This window comes from Cetorhinus maximus, chromosome 31 (assembly GCF_964194155.1).
Source record: "Cetorhinus maximus chromosome 31, sCetMax3.hap1.1, whole genome shotgun sequence".
Lineage (NCBI taxonomy): Eukaryota > Metazoa > Chordata > Chondrichthyes > Lamniformes > Cetorhinidae > Cetorhinus > Cetorhinus maximus.
The window spans coordinates 12,629,239-12,654,202 of NC_135909.1; the positions used below are offsets into that span (position 1 = coordinate 12,629,239).

Here is a 24,964-nt window from a genome sequence, read left to right on the forward strand (position 1 = left end):
TAGCAACACCACTGAACTGATCACAACAATGATTCATATAACTGACTCTACAGTTAACTACTGTCCCGTTAGCCTTGTAATTTTCTCTTCTCAAGAGCCTAAAACATCCCTGCTTAACTCTTTGATGCACATTGAACTCGTCCCTGTCTTTCTCTGTCTCTGTGTCACTTGAACACTGTCGGTAGGCAGCAGCCTAGTTTTTTTTTTTATTGTGTGTTTCTTTTTTCCCCAAAATCACTAAACATCTAACCCCTTTACTTGCCTGTCAGCCAGGGATCCACCCAGGCTTCGAAGTCCCAAGGCGAAATGAAAAAAAAACTTGTGAAACTGGAACGACTCTACATTTCTGACACAAAAAATACACACACATGTATCTATCTATACACATTATATATATATATATATAATATATATATATACATATGCAAACACTCATTAAAAATTGTACATAGTTCCTAATAACCTATTGAAGATTATCTGTCGAGCTCGCTGTGTGCCTCACTTACACATGCTCGGGGATACATTTCTTCACACACAGGCCACTACCTTGGCAAACAAAATGGACATGTCCACGCATTGCCCTTCGTGCAACTGAAGAAAAGCTTGGTGGACAATCATTCCCTGATTCCTTCCCAGGGAAATGCCTGGAGCAATCAGAGTCGACTTGGCTGTTTGAAATAAGACAAAAGCTTGTCAGTTAACTCTTCCCTGTTGCATTCCCATGGCAACCCCTCTACCAATCAGCAAATACTTGTCAACCAATCAGCACCCCGTTCTCATACAGTATAAGTTTTTGTTCCCTTTGAGATTTGGTATAATTATATCTGCTCTGTAAGTTAATGTATTCTCAATGAGTTATTTAAGGTTTATTAACATAATATCAATTACATTACTTAGCTTAAGAAAATAAAGTATTATTTGTGGTTAAGCACATATACATAGGGGATAGCTGGGAAATAGGGCTGTGAAGCAGCAGAGCTGTGAGACTAAACAAGTAAATAAAATCTCTCGATAAATACAAACTCTGTGTCTTGCTTTCGGCTTCACCAACTGATTTGGATACTGTTAACACTGAAGAGGGAAAGACAAACGAAATCGACACCATGTCTCTTTTTTTCAGGAATACTCAAGTTCTGTATTCCTAAGTGACAATTTCTACATAAATCTGTCACATTTCTCACCGTTCCCAGTTCCAACAAAGTGTCATGACCTGAAGCCACTGGTACTTCCAGATCTGCTATGTATTTCCAGCATTTCCTGTGTTTATTTCAGATTTCCAGAATCCAGAATATTTTGCTTTTATATTTCCATTGTATTATTGGTTGTTACTGTGGGATAAATTTTATATCTGCCTGGCCCTTGCACTGTGTCTGTGTCGGATATGAGGTGTACATGTCGGTCTCTAACATACATGTGTGCCTATGGAAAAGGGCTGCCTGTGCAGACAGTTCCTACCCTGATCCTTACAACTCCTCCCACACCAAGTGAGATCAGACAGATACAGGCTCCCTTGCACAGATACAGAAAGATGTCACACAGTCACTAGCATTAGTCTAATTTTCTGCACCAAACCTTTGGAAATACGTGAAGGTTTTATGAAGAGTGCAGAAAGGGTTTACAAGAATGTTTGTAATGATGAGGGCTTTAGTTACATGGATAGATTGAATAAGTTGTGGTTACTCTCCTTCGAAAAGAGAAAGCTGTGAGGAGATTTGGTAGAAGTGTTCGAAATAGTAAGTGTTCTAGATAGTGTAGATAACAATAAAATGATCCTGTGGGCAGTAGGCATCGATTTATGGTGGTTGGCAAAAGTACTAATGGAGGCATCAGGATTTTTTTTTAATGTAGGAAACCATTAGGATCTGCAATTCACTGCCTGAGAGTATGCTAAAGACAGGAGAATTTGGGGTTGTTAAGAGGGAATTGGATAAGCACCTGAAGGGAAAAGGTTTGCCAGGCTGTGGTGAGAGGGCTGGGGTTCAAAAGTAGCTGAGTGGCTCTGGTGCAGAAAGACCACGGACATGAAGGGCTGAATGGACTGTTGTTTTGCTGTAACTATTCTAAGCGTGTATGTATTTAAGTGTAGGATTCACTCTGTCTCACTATACCTCTGGCAAAGAATTTGAGTGTCTGATTCATTATGTATCTGTCAGTCTCTAGGGATGTGTGTGAGTGTATGATTCACTCTGTGTTGCTGTCTGTGGTGCACTATGAGTGTAAGATTCATTATGTATCTGTCAGTCTCTGAGACACTTTGGAAATCGGTATTCATTCTACCCAGAATATATTTCATTGGGCCATCTGGTCTAATTGGTATATTATTCCACAAAGTGCTCCACCCAGAATACTTCATGTACCATTATCTGCTGGTCCATGAAATCCATTCTCCCTCCTGTACTACCTAGCTTTCCCTTAAATACAGCTGTGCTCATTGATTTAACTGCTAAAGATGACAACAAGTTCCACATTCTACAGATTCCATGAGAAATAAGTTATATTGATTTTTTTATTGGATTTAATAGTTACAACTCTATGCCGACCCTGTCAAATCCCATCACTACTTCCTCACATTGACCGGAATCTGCAACACCAACAGTTCATGTTAATTCCCTCCGCTCTGTTGCAGTTCTCGGCTCTGGCCAGTAGATGTCAGCACACTCTGCTAGGTCGAAGTTTACAGATCAGAGATGGACACAACAGGCAAGAATTGTTCACATTATATTAAGAGGGGAAGGGGAGGTCTTAGAATTACTAACGGTGGATATGACCTTTTTATTCTATTTTGCTATACAAGCAGTAATTATAATGTTGTGCTAAAGCCGTCAACATGTTGTGTGTGAATGTGAGATACATTCTTATCGGCCCTTCTCTGATCCAACTTGTGAATGTGGGATTCATTCTGTGTCTGTTACTCATAGGTGCTGTGTGAAAGGCACGCTGGACCTGTCAGTCTTGGTTACTGTATGTGAGTGTGGATACATTCTCCGTGGAACTGTAGGTGAATGTTGCATTCATTCTGCATTTGTCGATATCTGGTACAATATATCTGTGTCATAGTCAGCCTGTATCTTACATTTCCAGGGACTGCATGAGTGTTGGGTCACGCCTTGAGCCTGACAGTGGAATGGGACGTATGCAACGGATGTGTTCGATCAGTCACTTTCTGGTATTGAACAGGACCCAATCTGAATTTCTTAATGGTGATGGTGGTTTGTGAGTGTGCATGTGTTTCACTCTTTGCCAGTCAGTGCTACTGTATGTGAATGTGGAAACCATTCTGAATCTGAATATCTCTTGCATTCCATGGGAGTGTAGTTTCAGTCTGCATTTGTTATTCTCTGGAGGTGGGTATGAGTTTGGCAGGCATTCTGGTCTGTCACTAGGGGAGTAGGTGAGTGTAGGATTCATATTGCACATTTCATTCTCTGGTACTATAGAGGAATTGGGGCTGATTTTATATCTGAATGTCCCTGGTGTTGTTGATGAGCATGGCAATCATATATATCTGTCAGGCTCTCCTAATGTGTGAGTCTGGGTTTAATTCAGGGTCTGTCGATGGCATTCTATGCCTGTTGTATTGTTACATAAGTTGGGAATCATATATATATATTTCAGTTCCTCATGCTGTTTGTGAGCATGAGATTCATTCTGTATCTGTCAGTGACTGCTACTGTATGAAATTGTGGGATTCAATTGGTATATTTCATTCACTGGTATTGTATGTGGAATTGGATTTATTCTGTGTCTAAGCATGCATGTGTTCGTCTGTGTATGTGCATGTAGACTTCCATTTGTTTCTGTCAGCACCTGTGATTCTATTTGGCTCTTAGACCCTTTCTACAATCTCTCAGTGGTATAATTGGTGTGTCAGAATAATTTTGTATCACTCACACTGAAATAATGTGAGTGAGTGCAGTAAACAGTATGTGTCTCTCAGCATCTGGCACTGAACATGTGTTTGATAATTGCTCACTGGTACTCTGGTGAGTAGAGGATTCATTGTGTAACCTTCGGTGTCTGGGACTGTTTGTAAGATTGGGTTAATTGTATATAAATTTCGAGCACAGCTAATGTGGTCGGCTTAAGCAAACGATATGTGGGAGTTTTGGCCCAACATTAAATCTGTCACTTTGAACACAATTGGGAAAGATAATGAATCCTTTAATCTGATACTGGATCGGTGTGCACGTATAACTCAAGTTGTACTAATTGATTTGATCTGTGACATTCAGTCTGATTCTGAGTAAGAACTTTGACATGGATGTAAAATGGAGCTCAGTCTGGAATTGTTACAGTATTTCCACTTGACACTGTGTGAGGATGGAGGATTAGTATGTGATCTATAGCTGAGTTCATATTCATCAAATTAATATTGTATCTTTTAGTTTCATAATAAGGGTGAGTTTCAAACTATAATCTGAACTTCTGTCTCAGGTTATACTAGCTTTCAGGATATCTCAAACTGATAATGTACTTGAGATTTGAACTGGTATCTCAGGTATATGTCAGGACACACTATGGGAATTAATGGTGCAATTTATAAGTCCATGATGTGTGTGAATATTGGGCTGGCAATTAACATGAACCTCAGTGTACATCATTAAGGTTAAGCCTGTAAGCTTGTAACTGGAAATGTATCAGTTTTATCAGATGTTTAATTTGTAGCGAAGGCAGCACGACTGCAGGATTGACTCAGTGAGAATTTAATAGCGGGTGAGAATTTGGACTGGGATTTATGGACACTCCCATCTGCAGGACTGAGTTTGGGTGACTTGGATACAATGTCTATCTCTCCTGCTCTGTTTGATTCATGGATGGAAAATTACTTTGGAACTATTTATGCTGTCTGAGACTGTGAAACTGATGACTTGTCAGTGTCTCTGTGCTCTGTCAGTGATAATGTACATACTGTGTGTGAGAAGGAGCTGGTGGGAATCTTCATTCTAATTTGGCTGGAGGAAACATCACATTTATTCTGGTTCCTTCAATTATTTGCCTGTTGGTAAAAAGTATATTTTTGAATTCATGTACAGGTGAGGTAGAAGATACTGATTCTATTAGTTTAATCTCTCTATTAATAATCATTATGAATGATCTGGGAAGTCTGGGAAGAGTGCCCTCTGCAGTCCCAATGGCCGGGAAGCAGTCTGGGAAGAGCATCCTCTGCAGTCACCATCGCCAGGAAGCAGTCTGGGAAGAGTGTCCTCTGCAATCACTGTCGTCGAGTGAAAAAACACAATGAGTGACATCACAGGAAGATCATAAGTTCATTGGTTGGTGAGTAACTGCTAGTTTGAACTACCTATTCTAAGTTGATTTCAGATCAAAGGTGACTATTGGGGCCCAGGATCGGAGGTCTAACACTTCAGCTTCAACTCAGCAGAGAGAGTGAGTTCCAGTTGATTTAAAAAGTGTATTTTGATTCTCTATTCTAATTTGCTTTCAGGTGAAAGGTAAATAGCAGAAATATTTTACAGATTGATAAGTTAAAGACCAGTAGGAAATTTAACAACAAATTGAAAAACTAATTAAATAAAATAAAATAGAGATGCAGTGCCAGGCGATGTGTTGCAGCTGTGTGGTGTGGTTGCTGTTGGACCCCATTGTGGTTCCTCATGACCACATCTGTAGCAAATGTTGGTTGCTCGAGAAACTCCGGCTCAGAGTTGATGAGCTAAAGTCTGGGCCTCAGAAACTGCGACACATCAGGGAGGGGGAGAGTTACCTGGACGCTCTGTTTCAGGAGACAGTCATACCCCTTAGATTAACTACCATAAATTCGGCCAGTAGTCAGGGACAGGAGGGTGTGACTATGAGTGAGGCAGGTAGAGGGATCCAGGAAGTAGCACTGCAGGAGCCTCAACCCTTGTCCTTAACCAACAGGTTTGAGATTCTTGCTCCCTGTGTGGATGAGAGTGGGGACTGTAGGGAGGATGAGCAAACTGACCATAGCAACATGGCACAGGGGGCCATTCAAGTGGGGGGAGAAAAGAGAAATGTAGTTGCAATCGGGGATAGTACAGTTAGGGGAATGATACTGTTCTCTTTGGCCGGGATCGAGAGTCCCCAGAATTACAAGTGAATGTGGGGCTCATTCTGAAGCTGACAGTATCTGGAAGTGAGTGTGAGTTTGACTTTAGTTCTGCAGTTATCAGTCTTTGACTACACGTGTACTTCATTCATTCTGCAAGTATCAGTCTCTGGTCCTGTATCCAAATGTTGATTTTTGTTTGTATCTGTCAGTTGTGGGATTGTGTAGGAATGCAGGATGAACTATATGAATATCATTCTCTGATTCTATATCAGTGGGATTCAGTCTGCTTCAATATATCATTTGTGAAATATTAAAAACCAGTGCTTCCTTTCAGTTACCTGTGAAATGCAATATTGTTGCATTCAATCTGTATGTGTCCATCTCTTGTCTTACACGTGGATGTGTTATTTTTTCTGTATCAGTGGTTCCCAGGTAATTTACATGAGAATGAGATTAATTCTAACCCAAACATATGTGAGTGTGGCATTCATTCTTTAGCTGTGCATATCTGGAAATAATTGTGTCAGTGAAGTTGATTTTACTTTTTTCTTCATCTGTTGCTGTCTGTGAATGAGATTTGTCTTATGCCTGTCAGTCGGTGGCACTTTAAATGACTGCTTTTAGTCTATGCCTTATTGTCTTTTTCTGTGTGTAGGCCTGTGGATTTTTTTTTCTGCATGTCAGGGTTTGGTCCCCTGTATAAAGTGGGATTAATGCAGTGTATGTCAGTTTTTGGTGAGTGTGGACATACTTCTGTGTTAGTCATTCTCTCAAACTGAATGTGAGTGTGCATTAATTCAGTTTTCATCAGCATCTGGCAGACCCTGAGGGTGGGAATCATTCAATATCTGTCAGTTTCTGGTATTGTATGTGAATGTGCTGCTCATTCTGTGTCATTACCTTGTAAAGGGTGTGAGTGAGGGGTTTATTTGTACCTGTCACTGTGCAATAACGAATGGGATTATGAACTTCATTCTGTATTTTTCAATCTCTACTCCTCGACGTAAATGTGTTTATTTTTGGCCGTCAGTCTCAGGTACAATAAGAGACTCTGGAATTTATTATACTTTTGCCAGTCTCTGGTAGGGTATGTGACACTGGGCTACATTCTACATCTTTCAGTCAATGGCAATGGATATGAAAGTAGCTTTAATTCTGTATTAGTCAGTCCCTGGGTTGAATGTGGTATTTGGAATTTGTTGTTCTTATGTCTGTCTCTAGATTTTCATGTGAGTTTGGGGTTCATTCTCGATCTATGTGTCTCTGCCATCGAATGCAACTGTGGGAGTTTTCTGTATTGGTACATAACCTGCATCTCAGGCATGATCGACAGGCTACATTCAGTAGTTCTGTGCGAGTTGTGTATTGGTATTAAATTTTTATCTGTGAGAACAAATTGGAGTGATAACATATGCATCAATCTCATACCTGGTCCATTATTTAGTTCCTGCAGTTTGAAAGAAAATGGAATTCATACTTTAATATTCTAGCCTAACACTTAGTGAAATTTTGGAACTGGTATTTAATGTGTAGCTCACTCTACATTCTGAGGTGCTGAGTAGCAATTCATCCTGCATATTACAATAGGGTAAATGTTGTCTGACGTAGTTAATAATTAGTATTTAATTTGTGGCCGAGGTGACACCGTGTATTTAAATCGAATAGTGGCTGTGCTTTTGCCCTGGGATTGATGTATCTAGTCCTCAGGTGTACTGGTTTAAGGTAAACAACTTCTCCCAGCAATGCTCTGTTTGACTCTTATATTGAAAGGGCGACTCTCAATCTTGGGATCTGTGTCGGTCTCTATATGTTTCATTTTGGCCTAAAGAGCTGGCAGTATCTCGATGCTTTGTGAGTGATATTGTACTTACTGGAACCATCAGGCTGCACTTTTCCATGTTTCGAAGAACCATCTGGTTCATTCAATTCTTTCCGTGCACGCAGAAAACATAACTCCTTCACCTGAAGAATAGATGAAGTAGAAGATACAAAAGTGATCAAGGTATTTTTTAAAATAAGTGTTATTATAATGAACAATAAACAAAGCAAAACTATCAGCATATCAGTATCTGACCCCACCACAGTACTGCAGCAATCTGTTTCTGCTTATCTGCTATTTTGAGCGGTTTTACAACAATGTTATGACATTCAGAAACAACCCGTCCTGTGCACAGGTCCTTGAATTAGACTATCCGATGGAGGAGTGACTTTCGCAAGGGTCAGATTCCGATTTGCTGCTCCATTCGAACTAACTGTACACCCGGAAACAAGCAGGTACAGTTTAAAATGTCTCTTTCACACTTCTCACCTGGTGCCTGAAATTGATCTTCTTTGTGTAACTGGAAACATTGTTACTGTGCGGCTATTTTCCCCGCCATTCTCTGTCCAATAACAAGGGACAGTGGGAGCCGGAACTAAGCCAGGAAGCTTCACTCGGGTTTGGGGAGAGAAAGCAGCAATGATCTTCAATGGCGAGTTCTTCTCACTCTGTCCAGACACTGCTCGAGAATGGCCTCTCCCTTCCCCCCGCTCACTCCATGTTCCGGGAGCAGCTCGTGTTCCAGGGAGCCCATTAAAAACAGCCGCCGCCTCCGCCTCAGCTGCCCGGACACTCAATGCCAATCTCTGAGCATATCTGCGGACGCGGCTCCAAACCGATGCGCTGCTTTAAGCAGATGCTGTTTGTTCACTTCCCTCTGGGGCGGTGATGTCTCCGATCGCTGCTGAATTAAACCCTATTCCGCTCAGAGTGAATGACGCTCTCGGCCATTGTTGGGGGAGGGGTTGCGCATGCGCTGTTATCCTCATTGTGACGGAACCGCGGACGTGTTAAAACAGCGCATGCGCAGATCGTCCGCAGCGACAATTCAGCTGCTAAAATCAATGGGAATTGTCCCCATTTCACTCTCATCATAGAGAGAACAAAATCTCCGAACCTGTGTCGGCGCGGGGGGCAAGGGGCGTTGGGTGCGAGTGGACGTGTGGCGGTGGTACACTGGTGGGTAAAGGCCGCTTTACAACATCAATTTTAACACAGGAGATTCCCCCAAACAGCTTGTAAAATGCTGGAACCGTGTGTGTATGAGGATGGTGATGTTACTGAGGATGATTCCTGTTTTAGAATAGACTGTGTTTAGGTCGGAATATTACTGAGTGTTAATTATAACGAGAGCATATTTCAAAGCTCCGGGTTTGCGGAAACTCCTGTCTGTGAAGCCCGGGTCTGTCCGGGTTTGTGTCTCGGTTCCATTGGTAATAAACGGGTTGAAATTGGCGGTTGCAGAAACTGGAGGAGGAGCTGAAAGATCAGGGGCTGTTCTCTCTCTGTCTGTCACTCCGGATCTCTCCCCCCTCCCGCTCTCTGTTTAATCTTCATTCTGTCTCCTCCCCTCCCTGCTCTCAAACCGCCTTTTTCACTCAGGTCCGGGCGAGCTGTATAAAAGAGGAACGTGACACAGCTCGTCTCTCATATTCAGCAGCGATCTGAGTGAAGAATCATCATGTCTGGCAGAGGGAAAGGAGGCAAAGGACTGGGGAAAGGCGGAGCAAAGCGGCACCGCAAAGTGCTTCGTGATAATATCCAGGGCATCACCAAACCAGCAATCCGCCGCCTGGCTCGCCGTGGCGGTGTCAAGCGGATCTCGGGTTTGATCTATGAGGAGACTCGCGGGGTGCTGAAGGTTTTCCTGGAGAATGTGATCAGGGATGCGGTCACCTACACTGAACACGCCAAGCGCAAGACGGTCACTGCCATGGATGTGGTGTACGCTCTGAAACGCCAGGGCCGCACACTCTATGGATTTGGCGGCTGAACAGCTCGACCCTTTCTACCAAACACGCAACAAAGGCTCTTTTCAGAGCCACCCACCACCTCACAGAGAGAGCAGAGACCTGGGAACGGGAGCTGGGATGGGCTGTGATCGGGAATGTTAGTGTCTGAAACAAACAAGATCTCTGAAGAAGAGTCATACAGACTAGAAGGGTTTAACTCTTTTCTCTCCACAGATGCTGTCAGACCTACTGAGGTTTCCAGCATTTTCTGTTTATATTTCAGACTTCCAGCATCCGCAGTATTTTTCTTTCATTTTAGTGCATGATTTGTTCCGGGTTTCGGGGGGATGTACTAAGTCCCTCAATTTAATCGTTATTTATTATCCTGGATGGCACATTCTCCACTGACGCTGAAAAGCCGCTCCACTACACATTTTCGAAATGTTTTATTTTAGGTAACACCAGCCGTTCAATGCGTCAGTGGTGTATGAGGTTACAATCAGATCAGCCATGATTTCACTGAATAGGTTCAGGCTCGTGGCTGAGTGGCCTCCTGCTCCGAAACCCAATGTTCGGACGGATGTTCGTGAAGTTACTGACAGGGTTTGGGAAACAGCAGTTTCAGCTCAGCCACTCGGCGACCTGGAATTCCCGCAGTCTGAGCGACTGCAGCCGGACTCTAGCTCTGATTGGTCAGCCTCTTCCTAGTCTAATTCTTAACCAATCGCTGAGTCAGGGAGAAGAAATCGAAAATTATGATTGATTTACTTTTTTTTGCATTCGAAAAGCCCGCCAATTCCAGTGTTGGAAAATGCAAGATAATCTTAATTTTCAGGCAACAATTTTTAATCTCTCACTTTATGATCTGTTATACTGCGCTCCCTGTCACAAGATCTTGGCGCTATTTTCGGAGCTATTTTCAGAATTTGTCATCTCCTTTCAGGAACCGGGATCTGTCAGGCCGGGAATAGCGGGAGAATCGAGCCGGTCACTTTCTCCGCTCATTATCGTCATGAACAGCCCAGAATGAGGGCAATGGGAAGGGATCTGAAGCCCCCAGCACCGGTTCCATTTTATTACCCACTCCAGACCTCTAAGGGAGCGGCGATTTTTAGGATAAAAACAAAAAACTGCGGATGCTGGAAATCCGAAACAAAAATAAAAATACCTGGAAGAACTCAGCAAGTCTGGCAGCATCTGCGGAGAGGATCTGTTGAAGAGTCATAGCGACTCGAAATGTTAACTGTGTTCCTCTCCGCAGATGCTGCCAGAGCTGCTGAGTTTTTCAAGGCATTTTTATTTTTGTTTCGGTGAATTTTAGGGTTGGTTGTGCTGTAGGGAGCAATGGACAGTCCGTCAATTTTTGCCTGCGAAGTCCAGCACTGACTTTCCACAGTTCAAACAACAGACTGGTGTTTCTGTCCAAAAATAAGCAGGTTCATCAGGATGATGCCGGGTTTAAAAATTGTTGGAAGAGGTTAAATGAACAGGAATTTCATTCGGGTAAGGAAATATTGAATTGCAGTGAAATGGTATTTTTAATTTTTAAAAATTGAGGAACAAAGTCTTCTGATATCGAGTCGGTCAACGGCTGGAAATAAAGGCCGAATTTTTGAAATGGGCAATTAAAAACAACTCGACCAATGGGGACCTGAGGTGCCAGGGATTAATTCATTGGTTAGATTTTGGATAAAACTGCCTGGGCGCAAGGCTCCAGCCAATTACTGTTCGGGGCGGTTCCTCTCAGAGTTTAAAAAGGCGGATTGGGCAGCAGACTGTCTTAATAGATCTTGCATCTCAGGTTGTGGTGAATCTGTTCAGAAAATGGCCAGGACCAAGCAGACAGCGCGCAAATCGACCGGAGGGAAAGCTCCCCGCAAACAGCTGGCGACCAAAGCGGCCCGGAAGAGCGCTCCAGCAACGGGCGGCGTGAAGAAGCCTCATCGCTACAGACCCGGCACTGTGGCTCTGAGGGAGATCCGCCGCTACCAGAAATCCACCGAGCTGCTCATTCGCAAACTGCCCTTCCAGCGCCTGGTGCGAGAGATCGCTCAGGATTTCAAGACAGACCTGCGCTTCCAGAGCTCGGCCGTCATGGCCCTGCAGGAGGCCAGCGAGGCTTACCTGGTGGGGCTCTTTGAGGACACCAACCTGTGCGCCATCCACGCCAAGCGAGTCACCATCATGCCCAAAGACATCCAGCTGGCCCGCCGCATCCGCGGGGAACGCGCCTAAAACCCGGCTTCAGCACCAAGTACAACAAAGGCTCTTTTAAGAGCCACTAAATCGACAAATGAAAGAGCTGCAATCTCCTGTTGTCCACTCCAGGACTTAGACATCGCGAAGATACAATTTGCTCCCTTGCATCAGTTTATTTTTCTTGTCTACAAACCTCTTTTGTGGGATTGATAATCACAGACGATGCAGTTGTAAATTGTAGCGCAGATGGTATATTAATTTCAGCAGAAAATTGGGACTGCGGTCACCTTAGTGCTGTAGGTCACTTCCAATAAATAGCGGCTGTGAAAATGTATTAAATACTGCGAGCAGACATCAATCCCAAGCAAAGGGTGAGCTGCGGGTTACAAGTCAGTGCTCATGATGTCAATAAAGGCAATGCCTCAAGCAACAAGAGGTGATGACTCCGGTGCACAGACATAGAATCAAAGAATTTGCACAGCACGGGAGGCCATTCGGCCCTTGCGCATGTCTGCATCTGCTCTCCAAATGAGTGTTATGACCTAATGCTTCCCCCCATCCCCCATTCCTGCACATTTTTTCTATTCAAATAATCATCTAATACCCTCTTGAATGCCTCTATTGAACCTGCCTCCACTACACTTCCAGAGAGTGCATTCCAGTCCCGAACCACGCGGGTGGAAATGTAATTTCTCTGTTGATGCGAGTTGGTTGTCCTTGCGGATCATTAGAAACGCTTCACCATTACTGAAATTCGGCACGCAGCAGACAGACAATAGATCACCCTTTCACAGACTCTGTGAGTGGCTCTGAAAAGAGCCGTTGGCTTATCAGATAAAAGAATGGCCGCTTCACTTGGTCTTCGAGGCCGCAGAGGCGCTGGTTTTCTTGGGCAGAAGCACGGCCTGGATATTAGGCAGCACCCCGCCCTGAGCGATGGTCACCCCTCCCAGCAGCTTGTTGAGCTCCTCGTCGTTGCGGACGGCCAGCTGCAGGTGTCTGGGGATGATGCGGGTCTTCTTGTTGTCCCGGGCCGCGTTACCGGCCAGCTCGAGGATTTCAGCCGTCAGATACTCGAGCACAGCAGCCAGATAGACCGGGGCTCCGGCACCCACACGCTCAGCATAGTTGCCCTTTCTCAGGAGCCTGTGAACACGGCCCACCGGGAACTGCAGTCCAGCCCGGGAGGAGCGAGATCTGGCCTTGGACCGAGCTTTACCGCCGGTCTTTCCTCTTCCAGACATTTCACAATCTCACAAACACTTTAATAGAGAATGAGGAAATCCTCTCACATTCGCTTCTCTTATAGCTTCGGGAGGAATGGTGCTGCGGGCATTGCTTGATTGGTCACTTTGTGCTGCGTCTCATAATGTTGTTCATATCACCAATCAGATATCTACTGAACTCACCAATCCGGAGACTTGACGGAGTGAGGGCGGAAAAAAACGGCGCCAAATTTTGAGATTCCAACCGATCTTTTTTTCAAATTTTAAAAGCCCGCCAAATTTGTAAAAAAAAAAGCCAAAAAAGAACGGATCGAACATAGTACTAATTGGATAAAAGCAAAATACAGACGATGCTGGAAATCTGAAACAAAAACAAAAATACCTGGAAAAATTCATCTACGGAGAGGAACACAGTTGACGTTTCGAGTCCTAATTGGAAATGGTTATTCAGTATTTAGTATTCGAATGTTACATTCTCTTCATCTCTCTCTCTCTTTCCCTGGATTACAGTTTTTTGTATATTTCAATTTCTGATTTTCTGTCTGGGTTTATGTGTATCTGAAAACAAGTCGAAAATAACGGCGCAAATTTACGGAATGTATTTTTTTAATTCGACATCGATATATTTATAAAACAAGAAATACATTTCATATAGAAAATCCAGTTAATAGTGAACACGGTCTGACGACAAAGTTTTAAAAATGTCCGTCCCTAATGGGACTATTTCACATTTTATCCTAAATTCCGGATTCGCTTTAAGAATCCGGCATCAATTCTAGATAATCTCGATCCGTCATGAAACCTTCTAAGCAGCCGGCTGAAAGTGCCATTTACACCGTTCTGCTGATAGACGGGAAATTGTAGATATTTGGGACAGCCAAAATTGAACATACTTGGAGTCAATTTGCCAGCGTCGAGACTGAAGTTTGCTGCACAACCGGTGTTAATAGGAAATCAGTTGATCGATTATTGAGGCGAAACTTGAACCGAATTGGAACCTGAGGCATTTGCGTTAAATTCGCTCTCTCTCCAAAACCAGGGACAGGGGTCGAATATGACGCGTCTTAAAACAATCGCTTCGTGAGCGGCAAGTCATTAATTTATGGGACATCATTAACGAAGCCCAACAATTGAACGAGTTAAATCTACGTTACCGAGAATCTGATTGAAACGTGATCAAAATAATAATTTCAAAATTCGAAATGCTCCATAGTAAAATCATAACTTGTAACTAAAGAAATCATATAGCTTTTTCAGAGAGATTGTGGGTGGCTCTTAAAAGAGCCGTTGTGTTGTGAATGTGTTTTTCAGTCAGTTCGGGGGTCTTACTTGGAGCTGGTGTACTTGGTCACCGCCTTTGTCCCTTCCGACACGGCGTGCTTGGCCAGTTCCCCGGGCAGCAGCAGGCGCACGGCGGTCTGGATTTCCCGGGAGCTGATGGTGCTTCGCTTGTTGTAATGGGCCAGGCGGGAAGCCTCACCCGCGATGCGCTCGAAAATATCGTTCACGAACGAGTTCATGATGCTCATGGCCTTGGAGGAGATGCCGGTGTCGGGGTGAACCTGCTTCATCACTTTGTAGATGTAGATGGCGTAACTCTCCTTCCTCGACTTTCGCCGCTTCTTGCCGCCCTTTGCTACCGGTTTCTTTAAGGCTTTCTTGCCTCCCTTCTTGGGAGCTGGTTTCTTCTCATCAACCATCGTCACTTTCAGACACAGAATAAAACGAACCACTTCCGAGCGCCGATTAAATAGACAGTCTGACAGACCAATGCTAATGAGGAATGGGGAAACGATGATTCTGATTGGACATTTAATAAAATACAACAGCCACTTATTTTGTACTTTTCTCTGTTTGCATTTTTAAAGTGGCCAATCAAATTTCGACTTCTCGACCAATCATTAGCCCTTTTACGACAATCAGGAAATATATTCTATCAGGATTCTCTCCAGTCCCAGTTTCTCAGTTTGTGAAGATACACCGGGAATTGTTGTCTGGCTGTCGGTGCGAGGGGCCTTTCTCCACAGAGGGACTGCACGGAAATGCGGGATTCCTCCCGGAACTCTTGTAACTTGTGCGACTTACTCACTGGGATATTGTGTATGTGTGTGTGAGTGGTAGGGGGTTGGAGTATCGGGAGTGAAATTTGTTCTTGAGGCTGTGGTCCGCTGTAACAAACACTCACACAGTCATAAAAACAAAAAAACTACTGCGGATGCTGGAAATCCAAAACAAAAACAGAATTACCTGCAAAAACTCAGCAGGTCTGGCAGCATCGGCGGAGAAGAAAAGAGTTGACGTTTCGAGTCCTCATGACCCTTCAACAGAACAGAGTCATGACTCTTCAACTCACGCACACACATTATTAAAGAATGGGAGTTTCAGAATGATTCCCAAATTTAGATTCAGGACCATTGAACTATATTAAAATAATCCCATAATCAAACCATGTATGATATCCTGACAGTTATAGAAAGAATCTTCCATCCACAGCCACACGTGTTACCAGTGACTGACAAATACAGCCAGAGTCCTACACGTAAACTCAGCACCAGAGGCTGAGTAATACAGGATTAATTACACATATACACAGAAATAAAGACAAAAACATCCCCACACAGACACTCTACCAGAGACTAAGAGATAGAAAATGAATTTCCAGTACCACTGAACAATTCAGGTTGAGTCCCAAAAGCTCAATCTGTACCAGAGCCTGATAGATACAGAAAGAATGCCTTACAAACAGGCCAAAGCTTCACAGTTACATAGTCAGACATCAATTACCAAAGACTGGCAGTTACTTAAGGAGAAAACACTCACAGTATCACGAAGTGGTAAATACGGAGTCAATTCCACAGTCACACATCACAAAGTCCAACAGATATGGAATGAATCTCTCACATGTACAGTGTCAAAGACTGACATGCAAATTTCACATTCAAATGTCATACTAATAGAATGGAAAATTGAGAATGAATCACATACTCACATTCAGGTTCATGAATCACAGATAAAGTTTGAATCACACATTCACATCGCTTGCCAGGTGCCAACAGACATACAATTGATCCCAGCTTTATATATAGTACCAGAGACTGACTGGTGCAGAATACACCTGAATCTCACATCGAGCAGAATAGATGGACTGATGCATTAAACCTTCAGAAATAGGAGCTGGACTTGGCTATTTGGCCATTCGACCTCCTCCATCATTCATTCAGACAGATGTTCTACCTCAACTCCACTTTGCCGCACTCTCCTTATATCCCTAGTATCCAAAATCAATTGACCTCTGTCTGGAACATACTCAATGGCTGAGCTTCCAAATCTCTCTGGGGTGGAGAATTCCAAAGAATCTCAACACTTTCAGTGAAGACATTTCTCCTCATATCATTCCAAAATGGCCAATGCTGTGATCTGAGATGGTGACCACATGTTGTAGATTCCGGAGCCAGGAGAACCATTTTCTTAGCATCTACCCTGACAAGCCGCTTAAGAGTTTTATTTGTTTCATTTAGATAACCTGTATTCTTCTAAAATCCAGGGAATATAGACCTAGTCTCCTCAATCTCCCCTCATAAGAAATCCACTTGTCACAGAAACCAAGCTAGTGAACAATTATTGCCCTCCCTCTAAAGCAACTATGCCCTTCCTTATGTAAGGAGACCAAACTGCACACAGTACTCCAGGTGTAGCCTTAATTGTGCCCTGGATAAATGGAAGATTTTTCACTCCTGTAATTCAAACCTTTGGAACAAATGTGAACATAACACTTCCCTTCCTATCTGCTTGCTGTACCTGCAGTTTTACTTTCTATAATTCATGTACAAGGACACCCAGCTCCCTCTGAGTGCAAACGTGTTCCAGTCTCACATTCAAACATGTTCTTTTTCCCCCCTTCAAAACTGGGCCCACCCACACTACCATATTGTATTCTATCTGCCATGTTCTTGACAACTCAGACAACCTGTCTAAATGCCTTAGCAGGTTTTTTGTGTCCTCACAGATTAATTTTCCACCAATTTTGTATCATCAACAAACTTGAATATGTTCCATTCAGTACCCAACTAAATCATCAATATATGTTGTAAGTAACTGATGGCTGTGTTTTATCAAGAGTAAGTTAGAGCCTGCCAATCCGAAAATTCCTGTTTATTCCGACACTGTTTTCTGTCCATTTACTAATCCTTGATCCATGCTAATGTTTGATCCCCAATCACATGTTCTAATTTTGTGTAATAAACTCCTGTGTGGGACCTTTGCAAATTGCTGAGCAAAATTACACCCCCCTCAGATTGCAAGGCCCTGTGTTACCAAAACAAAAGGAGAACCTTAAATACACATTAAATGACAAAGAGATCAGACAAACAGTACCCACTTGTAAGATCTTGCATGAATCCCAATATTGTACCCATACTACAGACTGAACTATGCATTACATACCACTCCCTAAACCTCAGAGTGTCTACAAGCTAGATGAAGCTGATCATACACATCGGGTAATGTATCAGATTGTGTGATATACAGACATTCAGGGTTGTGTTGACAGAGATGGAATTTTAATCCAAAACTCTGACATAATAACTGATTAATACCCACAGCTATTAACTCCAGTTGAAACACATTTTATATTAAACATAAGTCAGGCTTACACTCATGCTACATAGATTAGAATCTCGCAATTGTTACAGCAGAGGGAGGCCACTCAGCCCATCGTATCTGTGCCAGCTCTCTGCAAGAGCAGCTCAGCTGCTCACATATTCTTCCCCGCAGGCCTGTTTAATTTTCCTTTTGTTCTTTTTCTATTTTTCTTTGTGCAGTGAGCTCAACTTATCTATTCACATGCACACAATTGATTCTATTTATGGACAGCGGTCATATCCATTCGACATCCATCCTTTTCCGAGGTTAATAGGCCCAGCTATTCTAAGCCAGTGCTGATTACTGATGAGGTTTCAACTGCAACATGGATAACTCTATATTGGGATTCATGTATCTGCCATCCCCTTCTCCATTACCCTTTACACTCCCTGATAGCATGTTTAGTTGCCCTGAGCTGTGTCTGGTACCTATCCCAAAATTCTCCTACTGCAGTATAACTGCTTTCATTGGATTTGCCACAGCAAATGAGGAAGGATCTACCTTGGTTTGTTTGGTTTTAAACACCACTTTTCAAATTCACTCTCCCAGCGAGAAGCCTGATCTACTAAGGATGTAAATCAGAAATTCAGACTTGTATTCTACCTGATTTCCAGGCATTGAAATTAATTTCCAGCCAGATTCCTGTTTTGCACGACCCAGTGGGGAATCTCCTCACTCACAACACAAGGTGAGATAATTACAGGTCTAAAGAGCAGTTGACAAGTCTGACTTTTTAAACATTTATGTGTATAAAGATTGCTAAATATTTTAAAAAAAGATTGTCAATCTGATATGAAAATGTGAACTTAACGCTGAAGTGGAGAAATTTTCAGGTAGACCCAATTCTGCAAACACCTAGAGAGTTAGTAATCACTGGTCCCAGAGATGTAGAGATACAGAATGAATCTGACATTCACACAGTACCACAGACCAAGAAACACAGAAAAATCTTACAGCCAAAAACTGATAGGGACAAAATGAATCCTTCATTTCTGCAAAGCATCAGGCACTGAGTTAGAAAATGGCTTCAACGCTTACACAGGGTACCAGAGTCCATCAGAAACAAAATGATTTGCAAGCTTCCATAAAGTACCACTGATTGAGAGAGAATTGATCCCACTCATACCAATACTATCCATTGAGGCAAATTCTACATTGTCAGTCTTTGGTGCCGAATGTGACAGTGGGGTTACTTCTGTCAAAAATTGCAAGAGATGGACCTATTGAGAATAAATTACACACTTTGAATCAGTACCAGAGACTGACCGATACAGACTGAATTTCACACTCCCATTCAGCAAAGGATGTTGACAGGTACAGAGTTAATCTCACATTCACACACAGTATCAGATATTGACAGTGAATGAGAAGTTCAGACTCAGAGATAGTACCACAGGCTGAAAGACATAGAATCAATACAACTCTGACCTACAATGACAGGGACTGACAAATAAAGAATCTCATTCACATACAGTTACAGAGATTGACATGTACAGAATAAATCCAATACTTTTCGTGGCCGAGAGAAACACATGCTGATTTAATTCCGCACTGTCTTATAGTCCCAAGGAGCCAATAATTTCACTTACATGCACCAATAACGGACAGATGCACAATGAGCCTCAGGATATCAAGTGAATCCAACACTGAGACATGGTCCCATCAAGTCACAGACACAGAAGAAATCCAGCCCTCGCACACTGTACCACGGCCTTCCAAACAGTGAAGGAACCCCACTCTCACACACAGAATCAGGGAGTGAATAAATCCCACAATCACAGACTTTACCAAAGCCTCACAATTCCTGAGGGAACCCCACATTACCGTACAGTCCCTCGCACCGACTGCCAGGCGACATTTCCTGGTGTATCTTTACACACTGAGAAATTCCGCCTGGAGAGGGTCTTTGTAAAAAGTATTTCCTGATTGCAGTAAGGAGGCCTATGATTGGTGGAGAAAGCTAAATATGATTGGTCGATTTCTCTATCCAATCAAATAAATCACAAATTAAGAACTTGTTTTCTTTTAAAAATGTCCAATAAGAATTGTTGTTTTCTCATTCCTCATTAGCATATATCTGTCAGACTGTCTATTTAATGAGCGGACGGAAGGGGTTTGGTTTATTTCTGTGGCTGAAATTGAGATTGAAGATGGTTGAAGAGAAGAAGAAACCAGTTGCTAAGAAGGGCGCCAAGAAAGCGGTGAATAAGCCGTCAGGAAAGGGCGGCAAGAAGCGGCGAAAGTCGAGGAAGGAGAGTTACGCCATCTACATCTACAAAGTGATGAAGCAGGTTCATCCCGACACCGGCATCTCCTCTAAGGCCATGAGCATCATGAACTCGTTCGTGAACGATATTTTCGAGCGCATCGCGGGTGAGGCTTCCCGCCTGGCCCATTACAACAAGCGCAGCACCATCAGCTCCCGGGAGATCCAGACCGCCGTGCGCCTGCTGCTGCCCGGGGAACTGGCCAAGCACGCCGTGTCGGAAGGGACAAAGGCGGTGACCAAGTACACCAGCTCCAAGTAAAACCCCCGAACGGACTGAAAAACACATTCACAACACAAAGGCTCTTTTAAGAGCCACTCACAATCTCTACTAAGGAGCTGCACCCGACATCTTCCTACTGGATTATTATAATATAAAATAACTTCCACTGCTGTTAGTGTCTCCTGTCCTGTAACCCAGACACTAACCCTTTAATTAGCTCATCGGCCTTCGCTTTGTGCTGAAAGCGGTTATTCTGTTATCACAGCCTTTAAGTGACCTCATTAGCTGCTGTTTTCAACTTTAATTGTCCCTTCCCCCAATTCCTGAAACAGTTACTGAGTCATTTTATTAATTTTCCGCAGGGTAACAGCCGGAGTGGGATTATTACAGAGCGGAATAAGAACAGTCTGAGGACTCGATCAGCTCCCTCTTTACAGCGAAGGGTGTTCGGTTCAGAGTGAAGTCTGAACGGAATGTTTCACTCCTGGGAAAGCGGTGACCCGGGATTGATTCCCTCCCGGGACAGTTAGAAAGCGACAGGAGAATGAACCACATTTAAACAAAATGATAAAACCCGCGCCTGCGATTGGTGATGACACGAGCTGAATAAAACCAAATAAAGAGCAGGGATTTGAAATCTCAGACCAAAGACGACATTTACTTTAATCCGCTTCTTTCCCGCAGTGAAATTGGCGGGCTTTTTAAAATGGACATTTTTCTGGTTCTGACGGTTATTTGCAAATCCCGCCCTTTTCTGCTTCCATTTATCTGATTGGTGAAGAATATAGGCAAATAAGTGGATTGAACAGAGACCAATGAGACGAGTTTTCAGTTTATAAGAACAGTAAACGCTGGAGAAATTGTTCATTTTTTGCCGAATTGTTTGTGAGGTTGTGGAAATGTCTGGAAGAGGAAAGACCGGCGGTAAAGTTCGCTCCAAGGCCAAGTCTCGCTCCTCCCGGGCTGGACTGCAGTTCCCGGTGGGCCGTGTTCACAGGCTCCTGAGAAAGGGCAACTATGCTGAGCGTGTGGGTGCCGGAGCCCCGGTCTATCTGGCTGCTGTGCTCGAGTATCTGACGGCTGAAATCCTCGAGCTGGCTGGTAACGCGGCCCGGGACAACAAGAAGACCCGCATCATCCCCAGACACCTGCAGCTGGCCGTCCGCAACGACGAGGAGCTCAACAAGCTGCTGGGAGGGGTGACCATCGCTCAGGGCGGGGTGCTGCCTAATATCCAGGCCGTGCTTCTGCCCAAGAAAACCAGCGCCGCTGCGGGCTCGAAGACCAAGTGAAGCGGCCATTCTTTAATCTAATAACCCAAAGGCTCTTTTCAGAGCCACTCACAGAGTCTGTGAAAGGGTGACCTATTGTCTGTCCGCGGCCGGACCAAATTTGTAAGTGATTCTGGACCAATAATGGCGAAGGAAGAACTCGCACAACGTTTGAGAAGTATTTAGTTGAGCCCTCGAAACGACATAACTAAAAGTACTATGGGCTAAGTGCTGGAGAATAGAATTAGAATAGATAGGTGCTTGATGATCGGCACGGTTACGACGGGCCTGTTTCTGTGCTGTATAACGCTATGACCTCTCTAGTGCAACAACATCCTTCCTATACGGGCAGATGAGATTTTCCCAGGCTGCTGTGGAAGGCAAGGGAGGAGATTGCAGGGACCCTGTTAATAATTTTCAAATCTTTGACCACAGGCGAGGTGAAAGGACTGGAGGACAGCTAATGGTTTCCATTATTCAAAAAGGGGGCTAGGGATAAACCAAAGAACTATAGGCCAGTCAGTCTTAACGTCAGTGGTTGGGAAACTTATGAAAAAGATTCTGAGGGACACAATTAATTTCCACTTGGAGAGGCAAGGATTAATCAAGGATAGTCAGTCCGGCACGGACACGAGCGGTCTGTTTCTTTGCTGTATAACTGACTAAAAACAACCATCAAAAATATCTGCGCAATGGAGGGTTACTCTCGGACAATCGCTTCATGTTCATAGTGGTACCTTATAATAACAATGAGTATTGACTTACAAACCGTACCTCACCCTGTGCCGCAATTCGTTGGAAAAAAATCCGTGGCCTAAAATATTCGCAGACATAACCTGAGCTGCAATTGATAACTGCATCATCTGTATTCTCTCAATTCTACAACCTCTATGTCGACAAGACAAATAAACCGGTGCAAGGGAGAATAAATTTTATCTTCGAGTTGTTTAAGTGCTGGTGTGTTTAACAGGAGATCGCAGCTCTTTCATTTGTCGATTTAGTGGCTCTTAAAAGAGCCTTTGTTGTACTTGGTGCTGAAGCCGGGTTTTAGGCGCGTTCCCCGCGGATGCGGCGGGCCAGCTGGATGTCTTTGGGCATGATGGTGACTCGCTTGGCGTGGATGGCGCACAGGTTGGTGTCCTCAAAGAGCCCCACCAGGTAAGCCTCGCTGGCCTCCTGCAGGGCCATGACGGCCGAGCTCTGGAAGCGCAGGTCTGTCTTGAAGTCCTGAGCGATCTCTCGCACCAGGCGCTGGAAGGGCAGTTTGCGGATGAGCAGCTCGGTGGATTTCTGGTAGCGGCGGATCTCCCTCAGAGCCACAGTGCCGGGTCTGTAGCGATGAGGCTTCTTCACTCCGCCCGTGGCTGGAGCGCTCTTCCGGGCCGCTTTGGTAGCCAGCTGTTTGCGGGGAGCTTTCCCTCCAGTCGATTTGCGCGCTGTCTGCTTGGTCCTGGCCATTTCCTGAACAGATTCACTACAGACTGAGATACAAGAACTATTAATGCAGTCCGCTCTACAATCCGCCTTTTTAAACTCTGTGAGGAACCGCCCCGAACAGTAATTGGCTGCAGCCATACACCCAGGCAGTTTTATCCAAAATCTAACCAATGAATTAATCCCTGGCAACTCAGGTCCCCATTGGTCGAGTTGTTTTTAATTGGCCATTTCAAAAATTCCGCCAATTTTTTGCAGCCGTTTCCCGTCTCGAGAATATGCTTCGTTCTTCCCTTTTTTGAAAATTAAAAATACAATTTTTCACTCTCACTCGCTATTTCCTAACCCCAATTTAATTCCAGTTCATGTGATCTGTCCCGGCAATTTTTAAACCAGGTATCATCCTGGTGAATCTGCTCATTTTTGGACAGAAACACCAGTCTGTTGTTTGAACTGTGTAAAGTCAGTGCTGAATTTCCGAGGCAAAAATTGAAGGACTGTCCATTGCTCCCTACAGCACAACTAACCCTCGAAATCGCCGCTCACTTCGAGGAATGGAATGGGAAATAAAATAGAAACGGTGCTGGGGGCATCAGACCCCTTCCCATTGCCCTCATTCTGGGCTGTTCATGCCGATAAAGAGCGGCTCGAATTTCCGTTATTCCCAGTCTGAGTCTACACGAACATACGTGCGAATATTTGGATTAGGAGCAGGAGGAGGCCACTCAGCCCATCAAGCCTGCCTCGCCTGATCCTGATATGATTGTAACCTCAAATCCACTGACGGATTGAACGGCTGGTGTCAGAGGAACCGCCAGATCCTGTCATTACTACCTGACTAATTATTCATTTAAAACAAAACCTATCGAAAATATGAGGCAGTGGAGAGGCCTTTCAGTGTCAGTGCAGAATGGGCCATCCGGGTAAATAAACCATTAAAAAGATTCTCAGTACATTCCCGTCCAGAACAAATCAGGCACTAACATTCCAGATCAAAGCGCATCCCAGCTCCCGTTCCCAGGTTTCTGCTCTCTCTGTGAGGCGGTGCGTGGCTCTGAAAAGAGCCTTTGTTGTTGTGTTTGGTAGAGAGAGTCGAGTTGTTCAGCCGCCGAATCCATAGAGAGTGCGGCCCTGGCGTTTCAGAGCGTACACCACATCCATGGCAGTGACCGTCTTGCGCTTGGCGTGTTCAGTGTAGGTGACCGCATCCCTGATCACATTCTCCAGGAAAACCTTCAGCACCCCGCGAGTCTCCTCATAGATCAAACCCGAGATCCGCTTGACACCGCCACGGCGAGCCAGGCGGCGGATTGCTGGTTTGGTGATGCCCTGGATATTATCACGAAGCACTTTGCGGTGCCGCTTTGCTCCACCTTTACCCAGTCCTTTGCCTCCTTTCCCTCTGCCAGACATGATAATTCTTCACTCAGATCGCTGCTGAATATGAGCGATGAGCTGTTTCGGTTCCTCCTTTATAGAGCCCGCCCCGACCTGACTGAGAAAGGAGCATAGAGTGAGAGGCGGGACAGGGAGGAGACTAAATGACAGACAGAACAGAGGAATGTCTATGATAATCCAGCTCCACCCCCTGCCTGTCGAAACGACATTTTATTTAATTGTCGACAATGGAAGTTAACACAGCGCTCGGCACAAAACTTATCGATTGGAGCTTCATGTTCAACGGTTCTAGAAACCCGCAGTTTTTAATTGCAGGCCTTTACAAATAAAATTCTGTAATATTCCAGCCCAAGTACATACACTATACCCTGTCAAATCCGCCTGTTTCCACTTCACTCCCAGCTTCTGTTCTATCCCCACACACCTCCCCTCCAGGCGGGTTGAGCAGTTTACCGACACCTCACTCAAGCTGAATTAGACAAACTCATGTGTTGGGCTTTG

At 44.1% G+C, this 24,964-nt stretch overlaps 4 protein-coding genes across 5 annotated transcripts in view; 2 read left to right on the forward strand and 2 right to left on the reverse strand.

The window, feature by feature from the left end:
* Positions 1-15,012, reverse strand: part of LOC144670420 (histone H2B-like) — a 528,756-nt gene extending 513,744 nt beyond the window's left edge. Inside the window, exons 1-2 of one of the 2 annotated variants that reach the window (XM_078532897.1) lie at positions 14,560-15,012; positions 13,855-14,070 (exon numbers count right to left, since the gene is read on the reverse strand). In XM_078532897.1, the coding sequence (XP_078389023.1) occupies positions 14,061-14,070; positions 14,560-14,930 (381 nt within the window). In that variant the 5' untranslated portion in view covers positions 14,931-15,012 and the 3' untranslated portion in view covers positions 13,855-14,060. Of the gene's footprint in view, positions 1-13,854; positions 14,071-14,467 lie in introns of those variants that run through there. The other variant, XR_013573872.1, reaches the window with a different exon arrangement.
* Positions 12,856-13,248, reverse strand: LOC144670357 (histone H2AX-like). Its single transcript, XM_078532834.1, has one exon. It carries the CDS (start codon positions 13,246-13,248, stop codon positions 12,856-12,858), a length of 393 nt encoding a protein of 130 aa, XP_078388960.1.
* Positions 15,013-20,012: 5,000 nt separating the features above from the next.
* LOC144670174 (histone H2A-like) lies at positions 20,013-21,900 on the forward strand. Its single transcript, XM_078532648.1, has 2 exons — positions 20,013-20,072; positions 20,723-21,900. The coding sequence occupies exon 2, from the start codon at positions 21,260-21,262 to the stop codon at positions 21,650-21,652; it is 393 nt and encodes a 130-aa protein (XP_078388774.1). The 5' UTR covers positions 20,013-20,072; positions 20,723-21,259; the 3' UTR covers positions 21,653-21,900.
* On the forward strand, positions 20,015-20,417 carry LOC144670175 (histone H2B-like). The gene has a single exon (XM_078532649.1). The coding sequence runs from the start codon at positions 20,022-20,024 to the stop codon at positions 20,397-20,399; it is 378 nt and encodes a 125-aa protein (XP_078388775.1). The 5' UTR covers positions 20,015-20,021; the 3' UTR covers positions 20,400-20,417.
* Positions 21,901-24,964: the final 3,064 nt, after the last annotated feature.

What these genes read in the sequence shown, in the direction of transcription:
- LOC144670174 (XM_078532648.1), top strand. Translation starts at nt 21,260, where the DNA reads ATGTCTGGAAGAGGAAAGACCGGCGGTAAAGTTCGCTCCAAGGCCAAG.
- LOC144670175 (XM_078532649.1), top strand. Translation starts at nt 20,022, where the DNA reads ATGGTTGAAGAGAAGAAGAAACCAGTTGCTAAGAAGGGCGCCAAGAAA.
- LOC144670357 (XM_078532834.1), bottom strand. Translation starts at nt 13,248, where the DNA reads ATGTCTGGAAGAGGAAAGACCGGCGGTAAAGCTCGGTCCAAGGCCAGA.